The sequence below is a fragment of the Caenorhabditis elegans genome, chromosome III (genome assembly GCF_000002985.6).
Source record: "Caenorhabditis elegans chromosome III".
Lineage (NCBI taxonomy): Eukaryota > Metazoa > Nematoda > Chromadorea > Rhabditida > Rhabditidae > Caenorhabditis > Caenorhabditis elegans.
The window spans coordinates 6,240,716-6,251,620 of NC_003281.10; the positions used below are offsets into that span (position 1 = coordinate 6,240,716).

Sequence of the window (10,905 nt, forward strand, 5' to 3'; positions counted from 1 at the left end):
TATTTTGAGGTTCATCGAACTTTGTCTGACTTGCATTTTCTTTGCTGCTCTTTATCTTTTAATTCTTCATTTTATTCTAGTAATTCTCAGCACTTCTTTGCACAACCTCAAAATGTCGTTCACCCCGGAGCTCAATATGGCAGTCTGCGAATTCAATTTGGATTCAGGATGCAATGCCAAAGAATCGCTCATTGAAATGGCGAACAACAAGATCTCATTGGAAACTTTCAAAGAGCACAATATCAAGGCACTCACCATGAAATATGTCAACTCAGAGAGTATGATGTGGGAAGCAAGAAAAATTGTTAGAATTATTTCTCGCCTTGAAGCGGATGAACATCAGTCCAGAGTTGCTCCAAAAAGGTCAAGAAGTCCTGGATCTACATCCCCATCTGCATCGAACTCTTCATCTTCTTCAAGTGAACTCTCATTTGATATGTTCTCGTCTAAAAGAACCGTCCCAATGAAAGTCACTTCAAAGCCAAAAAGAGTGATTGCTCAAGCTTCACGGACCATGAAGCCACATCAGCAAGAGTCTCGTCAAGAATCCGCTGAAAAAGATCGAGCCAATGATGAGAAGTTGAAAAAGTTCATTGAGAGCAGAAAACTGAAAGAGCAAGCAAAGAAGGCTGCAAACATCCAAAAATGCAACGAAGTAAAGGAAGCTGTCATGTTTCCAGCCAAGAGAATGAAGAAACGTCAGCTCGAGCAGTACGCCTACAGATTCAAGTAATCTAATTGTGTTCCTACGTTACCTAACTATTCATCTTATCAAATATTTTTCTAATTTCCAAAATTACTAATTATTTTGTACCGGGTTTATATTGTCAATAATTGTGTGCTTTAATAAAATTTTGTACCTTACATGTGAAAGTGTCATGTGGGTTTTGCGAGTGGTGAGAATCTTTATAAAAACTCTTGGCCAAACAAAGTCTAACTTTGGAAAAGAATTATTTGAATTTTAAATGGATTGTCAGTGGTAAATTCTCAAATATCACAATTTGGAACGATGGCCCAACCAAAAGTTTTTCCGCGTATTTTATGTATTTAATCAAAAATCGTCATAAAGTTATCAATAATTTATTCAATTAAATTGAATGAGTCAGAAGAAAGGAAGAACGTTGTCGCTTGCCGTTATTGTCCAGGGGTTCCTGAAGTTTAACAAATTGAGTATTTTTTTAAATCTACCTAAACGTGTTTCAAACTTACTGTATCCATTCTTTTCCAAATAAACTATCATATCACCAATTTTGTCAACTGAATTATTCGGGTTGTTTACATCAGTTGTGTAGCTATTGTGGTAACCGAGAAACTTTTTCAGATTTTCCAACGATCCTGATGCTTTCAACAATTGGACAAGGGCATCTACAGAAATTGTTGCTTCATTCCAACGGTGAATATCACTCGTGATCACTCCGAATTCTTCGATTGAATTGTCAATGTTTTGAAGTCCTGTGTAGAAGGAATCGATGAATTTGCATTTTGCAGTGATCACTTCCGGTTTCTCCATTTCCATGAGCATTTGCAGTGCCAGAAATACTTCTCGGTAGCTTCCATTCGATTTTATAATTTTATAAAGATCTTGGAAGAGGGCTGCAAGAGATAGAGGATATGATGGAGGCCCATTGTTCAAGTTGTGGATCGCCCTGAATGCAGACCATGAATCCAGCCATCTCGCATCTCTTGATAATTTTGAAATGTCAGAGAGCAACATGAAGATACTTGCAGAGTTACTGGATCGGTAAATGTCTCGAACAGTTTTCAGAATTTCATTGAGATCCTCATTAGTGGATGAAATATCTCGAATACTTTGGAGCGCCGAACGAACTTTTTTCCCGATTTCTTCAGTTGTAGTAACATCGAAATATTTTCTCAAGTTCCTTACTAATATTCTATCATCGTCAAGTTTTGAGACATAATCTCTGAACTTGTTTAATCGAATCTTCTCCTTAGCAAGAACTTCCATTAGAGTCCCAAATCCTGAAGTTTTCGAAAAATTTATTGCTCCGAAAAATGTCTGCATAGTTTCTAGAGATTTAGTCTTCGTAGACTCGAATATCATATTTGATGGTGTGAACTTCTGCTCAAAGACTAAGCTGAAAAGAAGCTGAGATCCAGTGACTCCCTCTGTATTGGTAGTTCTGTTAAGAAGCATGGTGATGTCAAAAGCCAATGGGAGAAGCTCTTTGAAATGTGGAAAAGCTTGGAAAGTTTGAATCAACTGATTGTATTTTAGTTTTGCGTTTTCCACGGAGCCATCAAAATTCTTAATCAGTCTTGCTCCAGCAATCAATGCACTCTTGGCACCTTCCAAACCTCCAATTTCATTGATGATTGGTCTTGCTGCATTTACAAATCTGGTTTTCAGTTCTTTATTCCCAATTTCCGCCCAAATCTTCGACAAGTTATTCAGAGTCTTTTCATGTCTTGTTGTGTTTTTAGATCCTGGTTGTGATCCGTCGAATATCTGAAGATCTTGAGAAGAAAGAAGATCTATTGATGCAAGACGATTTATAATTGAATCTTTAACATCTTTCGTTGCAGTGACGTTCATAAAACCATCTCGAATAAAAAATCAACATTTGCACTGTTTGATCCGAATTAGCAATGGCTTCTCCTACACGATGTTCGTAAAAATACAAAAATTCGGAATCTTTTCTATACATTCCGTTCATCTGGAATGGTATTATCTCAAGAAAGTCACCCAATTTTCCGAAATTTTCAGGGCCAAGAGTATGATGGCAAGTAACTAAAACTTCGACCAAATTAGCTTTGTGCACTTCTTCTGGTAATTCTGCATTGAGCCAAGTATTAATATAAGTTCGAAGAACAGTTCCATTTATGTAGCTCTCCCTAGAGAATTTATCCTTTACTAGTTTCGCTCCAAGTTCTCGAATGGAAAATGCCACGTTTCGAGTGTTCCTAGAGCTCGCTTGAATTGTAGTAGCAAGTTGAATTAGCCATGGTTCACGAGGCAATACAGAAGGCTCGTTGAGTGCAATAATTCCTTCTAACCGTTTCAAAGAAGAATCTCCATTTTTAATTTCCCATCTTGTCAATTCAAATGCTCGTATCAATTGTTGATAAACAATATCAGGAATCGACAGTTGTGAAAGAATAATACTATTGAATGGAAGGCTCTTTGAAAATCCACCAGTGAGGTAAAGTTCTTTGAGTGCTTCATAGAAACCGAGAATATTCATTCCCCGAAATTCATTCAGACCAGGTATTGCTTTAGGGTCTGGGTCTTGGAGACTGCCTGGAATGGAATTGGGGTTTATTGAAATTTTAAGGATAATTCAGAACAAAGTCAGAACAAGACAATACATAAATTTTAGAAATATCTGGAAATATTTCCCAACCTTGAAAGTGTCTAAATTTGTTGTCAGAAAGTAAACTAACCAGCAATAGCCACTCGATGTAATACTCCAATGAAGACAATTGCGGAGAGTACTGTAATTTTCCATTTCTTTTTTCATCCACTTTCTACGCTATCCTTCAAGTTGGAAAATTACTACTACTATAGAGCTAAATCGTTTTGAAAACAATTTAAAGTTTTGAGAATTTTTATTTGCTGTCAAAAAGTGACAATTACTCAGTTTTTGCAACTCATAATTTTGGAAGTCGACCAAAAAATGTTTTTCATTGCTTTGGATCTCTAAGCTCATATTTTTCAAAATTTTGGCAATTTGCCAAAACTTCGACTGAAAAGGGGTTCCGAGTTTGACATTTTTGTAGATTTGTATAACCTGATAGTTTAAAAAATCCAGCTCACTGTAATTTAGAGCTTTTCCAAGAACTAGTTAGGTATCATCTTTTGAAAAACCTACCCTTCATAATTTTACAGGAGGCAGTCGATTGGTAGAGAACAGAATAGGATCCCTCGAGAGTAGAAAACTTGCCTTATAAAGACGCCTAGATTCTCATATTTTGCATAACTTGAAACGAATCTTACAGAAATTTCCCATTGTTTTATTTTGTTTCACGAATAAAAATATGTTAAACAAATATGCAAAAATAATAAGGGGCAATAACAGGGACAAGTGGAGAAAGTGAAAAGAGTATCGATTTGAAGTGTGTATAAAACATTTTTTAAATAGAGCCAAATCCAAAATCAGTTCTCCTGATCCTCTTTGTCATCTAACTTTGTCGGATCCAATTTGAGCGCCTTGATTTGTTTTCTGTTATCACTGTCGATTTGTCGATTTTCCATTTCCATTCTGAAAAGTTGAATAAGTAATTAAAAATTAGAACAAAGTATTTTGTCTTACCTATAATTATTGGTAACCATGCTGACCCATGACTGTTCCAATTGTTTTACTTTTTCTCCTGCCTTCAACTGTGCCATTTTTCGATTCGCATGAACTTCCATGACGGCTTCTTTCGTTTTTCGGAGTTCTTTCTCGGCATGTGTTAGAAGATCTTCCATAACTTTGTTTCTCTGAAGATAACTCTCAGCAGCGTATTCATCCATAAGTTCCAGATTGATCTGGCGCATCAGAAGATGCTCATTTTGAGCTTTTGCATTGCGAAGAACCTGAAAACGAATATTATGATGTATTTTTTAATTAGTAGTTGCCTTTATTGATTCATTGAAATTTATCTACTAACCTTCGCCCAAAGTTTTCTATCAACTCCCTTAACAGCAGATGGAGCAGGAAGTTCACAACGACTCATATCCAACTTTCCCATCTCTTCTTTCTTTTTCATTCGATCCATTTCTTTGAGCATACACTTTGTGAGAAAAGCATCATAGTCGGGCACTGGAAGATGTGTCAAGTAATTTTTCGTTGGACGGAATGTCTGAAAACATTAAATTTTCCATATATGGCGGAATTGGCAGAAGTAATGAACCTTGCACTCATGCTCCACAAGTTTCATTGCGAGCTGTCGATCCGCCTCGTTGTACTCTGTGTCAAGGTAAGGAAGAGCATCGACAAGAACCTGAAAATAGTCATTTTACACTGAAACTAGTAGTTTAAACTACTTAAAAACTTGGATAGGTGGATAAAATTGATTTTAGAATCTCAAAAATATTTACCTGATCATCCTGCAACTGACTAGAACCACTTCCACCGGTAAGTGCTAACGGTTTGGAGCTCATCACGTGAACCTGAAATTGTTCTGTCGAAATAATGAACTTCTGAGATTAGAGATAAAGATTAACATGAATTAACACTTCGAAAATAAAAACCAAGAAACATTGACTTTTTGAATTATTTCTCAATCAAATTACTTGTGTTCAATCAAATCATATTACAATTGAGACGAGCAATAAGCAAAAAAAAGTCGAATAGAAACTATTACGGCCGGATTTAAAAAAAAGAAGTTTTCAACGGGAACCATTTTTTCGAGAATCAAAAGGGGAATTTTCAATTTTCAACGGGATTTTTGGAGAAAAAGAGTGGGAAATAGTACAAAAAAGTGGAAGGATCCTTCGGAATGTGTGTGAGACAAATGTTGGATAAAAATGAGAGGATGTATACTGTGTGAATTGGGGGTTTAAAATTATGAATTTTTAAATTCGAAATATGAGTAATTTGGATGAACTTTTTTTGTATATTAATCCGAGTCGCCAAGTTCGATGACATCAGTGGGATATGGCTTGAAGGCACTGCAATAAAACCGTTTAATTGTTTTTTTTTAACGGGAAACAAACTTTAAAAATAAGTTATTTTGCACGAAAATATTAATTTTGAGTGATTTCGAAATAGATTTTTCGTTTTACAATTTTTATTGTCAAATGTTCATAATTTTTCCAACAAAGTCTCACCGTATTTTTACAGATCGCTTTCTGTCTGGAACCTGTCGTTTCGCATGGTGTTGTAAAATTTGTGGAGATTCTGATCGTTTTCGTTTTCTCATCCAAGTATTATTTGCAGAAATGTAGTCTTCAAGTGATTCACATGGCTCTACGATCGGTGTGAAATTCTTCGATTTGGTGGCAGCAAAGAAATCAGGAATTCGAGTTTGAGCCTGGAAATATATACATTTTTGTGAATATTCTAAAATTATTTGCTCACCACAGTTGTCGTCAGATGCACTTTTCTCCGAATACTAAGAGCTAATTCTTTCTGTGTTCTTGTTGCTGGCCAACCACATTCCTTCATCATAATCTCTGCGACTTGTTGAAAATTTGCAGCTCTTGGAATAATTTTCGGAATTTCACTTGATACGGGTGGCCGAAGATACATCGTAATTGCATTGCTGAAAATTAAAAAAAAAATAGATACAGCAACTTCTAATAAAAACTAACTGTACGGCATCACAATTAGGAAATCCAACAGGAAAATTATACTTTTTTCGTCGTAAACGAAGCTTCCGTTGGGTGTCTTCTGAACGAGCTGGAATTTCTTCGCGTACGTATGACCTGAATAATAATAATAAAATATTCATAATAAACACAGTTAGAACAGCTTACGCAAAACGATCTAAAATCACATGAGGATCTATTTCTTCATTTCCGTCGTCACCAAATTCTCCCAGAATATCAAAAACCGAGACAATTCCAATGTTTTGAACACCACGTTGAAAATAGTCGCAACCGAGAAGAATTGCAGTTGAAATTAGATGAGGACGGGAGACTTCTGAAACAACTTTTTAACGATTACTTTATTTTTTCAACGCTGAAAACTACTTACTTTTCTCCATAAACATTCTTCCCAGGGAAAGATGCATGATGTCATGAAGACAAGCGGTGGAAGAAGTGCCGGCGGTAAAGTCAAATCTGTACAAATTCTTTCCGCCAAACAAAAAGTAATCGAAATCTGTCGTTATACAACCACTTGTCACTCCGAGATCTTCTAACCGTGCACATTGAGCTTCACCATCTCCTGGAGCAATGATGACTTTTATCCCAAGTTCTGTGAGAAGAGCCTGGAATTTTTTTCTAATTTACAGGTTATAATATTTAAAAAAAAACATACATTTGTTTTGTACACATGATCCACTAAATTTGTAAACGGAGAGTCTCCAAAACTTCGCCTCTTTCGTGGCACAAATTCGTTCTGATCTTTCTGAAATTTTGAAGTTAATTTTCAAATACACGTTTTCACTCAATTCCTTCCTACCGATTCATGAGCAGATGAACTTGCGTTAATATTGTCGAAAACAACAATAGGAATAATTTTTAGCTCCAAGAGGCGTTGGATTCTGCAAAAAAACGTTAGATATAGTAATTTCGGAACATTTAAAATAATATTCTTACCTTGTGAAAAATGTGACCAGGTAGCTGTTAGGAGTTTGTTGATGATGAGCTTCACAGCCTTTCAGGCTTTCGTATAACCAAATGTGGCCATCTGAACATTTTTTTTTTAAATTTGAAATTAAACTTTAATCACTCACCGATCGATAATGTCTTATCGCGCATGGTCTCATTTGGCACTTTTCGAACTACGTGGTTCGCCCACTCCCATATCCCGTTAATAGTCATTCTAGTAGCATCTAAAAGTGAGGGAAATGAGGGAAAATTCGAAAAATAATCGAAAATAGAGGAAGAGAGGAGCCCGCGTCAGTTAATGTGCGCGTAAATCGACATGAGAGACGACGAGGGACGGGTCTCACCACGATCTTGCGTCTTTTGAATTTGCCACGACTACACACCGTTGGAGAATGGCTCCAAATTGCTCGATTTCTTTTGTTTTTCATGCCATTTTACGATATCTTTGTGAGAAATACATTGAGAATTTTTATTAGTAACATGAATAACATAAAATAATACATGAATGGAGCAAGTTGCGCTCAAAATATTAGGCTTTGTTTTAACCTTTCGTGTCCAAAAATCTATTTAATGGTTATTGTTTTTTTCTGCAATCATTTGTGATGAGAAAAGCTATTTATTAAAAAACACAATTTCCAATATTCATTCCTTCCTATGACTATTTCGTCCACGTCAACTATATTCAAAACTCAAGAATTTCTCTTTTCAGGTAATGACATCAACAACGGCGGCTCGAACAGCGAGTAGTCGCGTCGGAGCGACAACTCTTCTTACCATCGTCGTACTGGCTCTGGCATGGTTCGTCGGATTCGCCTCCCGCCTTTTCGCCATCGTCCGCTTTGAGTCGATTATCCACGAGTTCGATCCATGGTTTAACTATCGCGCTACACATCATATGGTTCAACATGGTTTCTATAAATTCTTGAATTGGTTTGATGAGCGTGCCTGGTATCCACTTGGTCGTATTGTCGGAGGAACTGTATATCCAGGACTCATGGTAACATCTGGATTAATTCACTGGATTTTGGATTCCCTTAACTTCCATGTTCACATTCGTGAAGTTTGCGTATTTCTGGCTCCAACATTCTCTGGCCTGACTGCCATTGCCACCTATCTACTTACAAAGGAGTTGTGGAGCCCAGGAGCTGGTCTTTTCGCCGCTTGCTTCATTGCTATTTCTCCAGGATATACCTCCCGTTCAGTTGCTGGATCCTATGATAACGAGGGAATTGCCATCTTTGCTCTTCAATTCACGTATTATTTATGGGTGAAATCGCTCAAGACCGGATCGATTATGTGGGCTTCGTTATGTGCCCTTTCATACTTTTACATGGTTTCCGCATGGGGAGGATATGTTTTCATTATCAACTTGATTCCACTTCACGCTTTGGCTCTCATCATCATGGGTAATTAAAAAAAAAATTAAATGCAATTTATCAGTCGCAAAAATTTTTATTTCAGGTCGCTACTCGTCCCGTCTGTTTGTTTCCTACACATCGTTCTATTGCCTTGCCACCATCCTCTCGATGCAAGTTCCATTTGTAGGATTCCAACCAGTTCGTACTTCCGAGCACATGCCAGCTTTTGGAGTATTTGGTCTTCTTCAAATTGTTGCTCTCATGCACTACGCTCGCAACCGCATCACCCGGCAACAATTCATGACTCTCTTTGTGGGAGGATTGACCATTTTGGGAGCTCTCTCCGTTGTTGTTTATTTCGCATTGGTTTGGGGAGGATATGTCGCTCCATTCTCTGGACGTTTCTACTCTCTCTGGGACACCGGATACGCGAAAATTCATATTCCAATCATTGCTTCTGTCTCTGAACATCAGCCAACAACCTGGGTATCATTCTTCTTCGATCTCCATATTACCGCTGCTGTGTTCCCAGTTGGATTGTGGTATTGTATTAAGAAGGTCAACGATGAGCGTGTTTTCAGTAAGTCTAAACAATTCTGGATATGAATATTTTTAAAATTTCGTTTTTCAGTTATCCTGTACGCTGTGTCTGCGGTTTACTTCGCCGGAGTCATGGTCCGTCTCATGCTCACCCTCACTCCAGCTGTTTGTGTGCTCGCCGGTATCGGATTCTCTTACACTTTCGAGAAATACTTGAAGGACGAAGAAACAAAAGAGCGTTCTTCTTCTCAGTCAGGAACCACAAAGGACGAGAAGTTGTACGATAAAGCCGCCAAGAACGTCAAATCCAGGGTACCTGAAAGTGTTAACAGCAGTTTGTCCAGTCTTGTCAGTTGTGTTTCGTCCTTGTCCGTTTATGTGTTTCTATAGCCTCATGTTTTTTTAATTAAAAAAGGCTTGTTTTGCGTTGTTTATATTTTTAGTTTTTAATGTGGAATTACTGTAATATGATTTTTCAGAACGCCAACGATGGAGATGAGTCCGGAGTTTCTTCTAATGTGCGTACAATCATTTCAATCATCCTTGTGATCTTCCTACTCATGTTCGTTGTCCATGCTACCTACGTCACATCCAACGCCTATTCTCATCCATCTGTCGTCCTCCAAAGTTCTACTAACAACGGAGACCGTATCATCATGGACGATTTCCGTGAGGCTTATCACTGGCTCCGCGAGAACACAGCTGATGATGCCCGTGTTATGTCATGGTGGGATTATGGATATCAAATCGCAGGAATGGCCAACCGTACTACATTAGTTGACAACAATACCTGGAACAACTCGCACATTGCCCTTGTCGGAAAAGCCATGTCCTCCAATGAATCAGCCGCTTACGAAATTATGACCGAACTCGACGTTGACTACATTCTTGTTATTTTCGGAGGAGTTATTGGATATTCTGGAGATGATATCAACAAATTCTTGTGGATGGTTCGTATTGCACAAGGAGAACACCCGAAAGATATCCGCGAGGAGAACTACTTCACATCGACTGGTGAATATTCCACTGGAGCAGGTGCTTCTGAAACTATGCTCAATTGCCTCATGTACAAAATGAGCTATTATCGTTTTGGTGAAACTCGTGTTGGATACAACCAGGCTGGTGGCTTCGATAGAACTCGTGGATATGTAATTGGAAAGAAGGATATCACTCTTGAATACATAGAAGAAGCATATACAACGGAGAACTGGCTTGTGCGTATCTACAAGCGTAAGAAGCTTCCAAACAGACCAACAGTGAAGAGTGAAGAGGCTACCATCCCAATTAAGGGGAAGAAGGCCACACAGGTAACGATTTAAAAATATTCCACTATTTGTAATAATTATAAACGATTGCAGGGTAAAAACAAAAAAGGAGTGATTCGACCAGCTCCAACCGCTTCTAAAGCTTAAGTCCAAGCTGAACAATTGGAATATGTATTATTCGGATGATTTTTAAAAGATTAGGTTCACTGTGATAATGATTTGGGATTGTAATTTATTGATTTTCTTCTCTTTCCCTTTTGATTTTTCTATTTATTACCGTTCACCCCATCACACACTCTTGCGTTCTCTTACCATCTCTCTTCCTTTTTCTCTCCAAACCAAAGCGTTGTAAGTTGTTAAGGTTTTAAAGATTCCCACCTTTAATTTATTTTTCCCTTCATCCCAAAGCTTCCTTGCTCCTTTTCTCTGTTTTTAGTCGCAAGTCACCCATGGGACACGTGTCGTTATTAATGTTGTGTATTTATTTTTTAATAAAAGAGGTATTTATTGAAAAGGAAACTAT

The 10,905-nt window shown here is 37.6% G+C and overlaps 4 protein-coding genes, 2 non-coding genes and 1 pseudogene across 7 annotated transcripts; 2 read left to right on the forward strand and 5 right to left on the reverse strand.

Annotated features, from left to right (window-relative positions):
* Positions 1-112: 112 nt before the first annotated feature.
* On the forward strand, positions 113-733 carry T12A2.3 (TPX2 domain-containing protein; the record flags this gene model as incomplete). The annotated part of the gene is made up of 1 exon (NM_065957.6): positions 113-733. One exon carries the CDS (start codon positions 113-115, stop codon positions 731-733), a length of 621 nt encoding a protein of 206 aa, NP_498358.1.
* A 399-nt stretch (positions 734-1,132) lies between these two features.
* T12A2.6 lies at positions 1,133-3,668 on the reverse strand (annotated as a pseudogene). Its single transcript has 3 exons — positions 3,403-3,668; positions 1,210-3,259; positions 1,133-1,151 (listed from the first exon to the last, which is right to left on the reverse strand). Coding segments are annotated over exons 1-3 (2,335 nt in total).
* A 288-nt stretch (positions 3,669-3,956) lies between these two features.
* bcas-2 (Pre-mRNA-splicing factor SPF27) lies at positions 3,957-5,113 on the reverse strand. The gene is made up of 5 exons (NM_065959.8): positions 5,042-5,113; positions 4,855-4,944; positions 4,612-4,803; positions 4,272-4,537; positions 3,957-4,220 (listed from the first exon to the last, which is right to left on the reverse strand). The coding sequence occupies exons 1-5, from the start codon at positions 5,102-5,104 to the stop codon at positions 4,115-4,117; spliced, it is 717 nt and encodes a 238-aa protein (NP_498360.2). The 5' UTR covers positions 5,105-5,113; the 3' UTR covers positions 3,957-4,114.
* Positions 4,023-4,043, reverse strand: 21ur-12830. The gene has a single exon (NR_052363.1).
* A 97-nt stretch (positions 5,114-5,210) lies between the features above and the next one.
* gen-1 (GEN1 Holliday junction resolvase homolog) lies at positions 5,211-7,443 on the reverse strand. Its single transcript, NM_065960.5, has 10 exons — positions 7,345-7,443; positions 7,208-7,298; positions 7,071-7,152; positions 6,927-7,016; positions 6,642-6,876; positions 6,422-6,587; positions 6,257-6,370; positions 6,024-6,207; positions 5,774-5,976; positions 5,211-5,614 (listed from the first exon to the last, which is right to left on the reverse strand). The coding sequence occupies exons 1-10, from the start codon at positions 7,430-7,432 to the stop codon at positions 5,563-5,565; spliced, it is 1,305 nt and encodes a 434-aa protein (NP_498361.1). The 5' UTR covers positions 7,433-7,443; the 3' UTR covers positions 5,211-5,562.
* A 272-nt stretch (positions 7,444-7,715) lies between these two features.
* Positions 7,716-7,787, reverse strand: T12A2.20. The gene has a single exon (NR_052364.1). It is a non-coding gene; the product is annotated as an Unclassified non-coding RNA T12A2.20 (non-coding RNA).
* Positions 7,788-7,926: 139 nt separating this feature from the next.
* Positions 7,927-10,892, forward strand: stt-3 (Dolichyl-diphosphooligosaccharide--protein glycosyltransferase subunit stt-3). Its single transcript, NM_065961.6, has 5 exons — positions 7,927-8,625; positions 8,681-9,157; positions 9,209-9,429; positions 9,597-10,424; positions 10,476-10,892. The coding sequence occupies exons 1-5, from the start codon at positions 7,932-7,934 to the stop codon at positions 10,527-10,529; spliced, it is 2,274 nt and encodes a 757-aa protein (NP_498362.1). The 5' UTR covers positions 7,927-7,931; the 3' UTR covers positions 10,530-10,892.
* The last annotated feature ends 13 nt before the right edge of the window (positions 10,893-10,905 follow it).

What these genes read in the sequence shown, in the direction of transcription:
- bcas-2 (NM_065959.8), bottom strand. Translation starts at nt 5,104, where the DNA reads ATGAGCTCCAAACCGTTAGCACTTACCGGTGGAAGTGGTTCTAGTCAG. An exon ending in TTGTGGAGCATGAGTGCAAG is followed by an intron (nt 4,804 to 4,854) that starts GTTCATTACTTC and finishes TAATGTTTTCAG; the next exon opens with ACATTCCGTCCAACGAAAAA. An exon ending in ATGGTTACCAATAATTATAG is followed by an intron (nt 4,221 to 4,271) that starts GTAAGACAAAAT and finishes TCAACTTTTCAG; the next exon opens with AATGGAAATGGAAAATCGAC.
- gen-1 (NM_065960.5), bottom strand. Translation starts at nt 7,432, where the DNA reads ATGACTATTAACGGGATATGGGAGTGGGCGAACCACGTAGTTCGAAAA. An exon ending in CCTAATTGTGATGCCGTACA is followed by an intron (nt 6,208 to 6,256) that starts GTTAGTTTTTAT and finishes TTTAATTTTCAG; the next exon opens with CAATGCAATTACGATGTATC. An exon ending in AAGCGATCTGTAAAAATACG is followed by an intron (nt 5,615 to 5,773) that starts GTGAGACTTTGT and finishes GTTTTATTGCAG; the next exon opens with TGCCTTCAAGCCATATCCCA.
- stt-3 (NM_065961.6), top strand. Translation starts at nt 7,932, where the DNA reads ATGACATCAACAACGGCGGCTCGAACAGCGAGTAGTCGCGTCGGAGCG. An exon ending in CAACGATGAGCGTGTTTTCA is followed by an intron (nt 9,158 to 9,208) that starts GTAAGTCTAAAC and finishes TTCGTTTTTCAG; the next exon opens with TTATCCTGTACGCTGTGTCT. An exon ending in CCAAGAACGTCAAATCCAGG is followed by an intron (nt 9,430 to 9,596) that starts GTACCTGAAAGT and finishes ATGATTTTTCAG; the next exon opens with AACGCCAACGATGGAGATGA.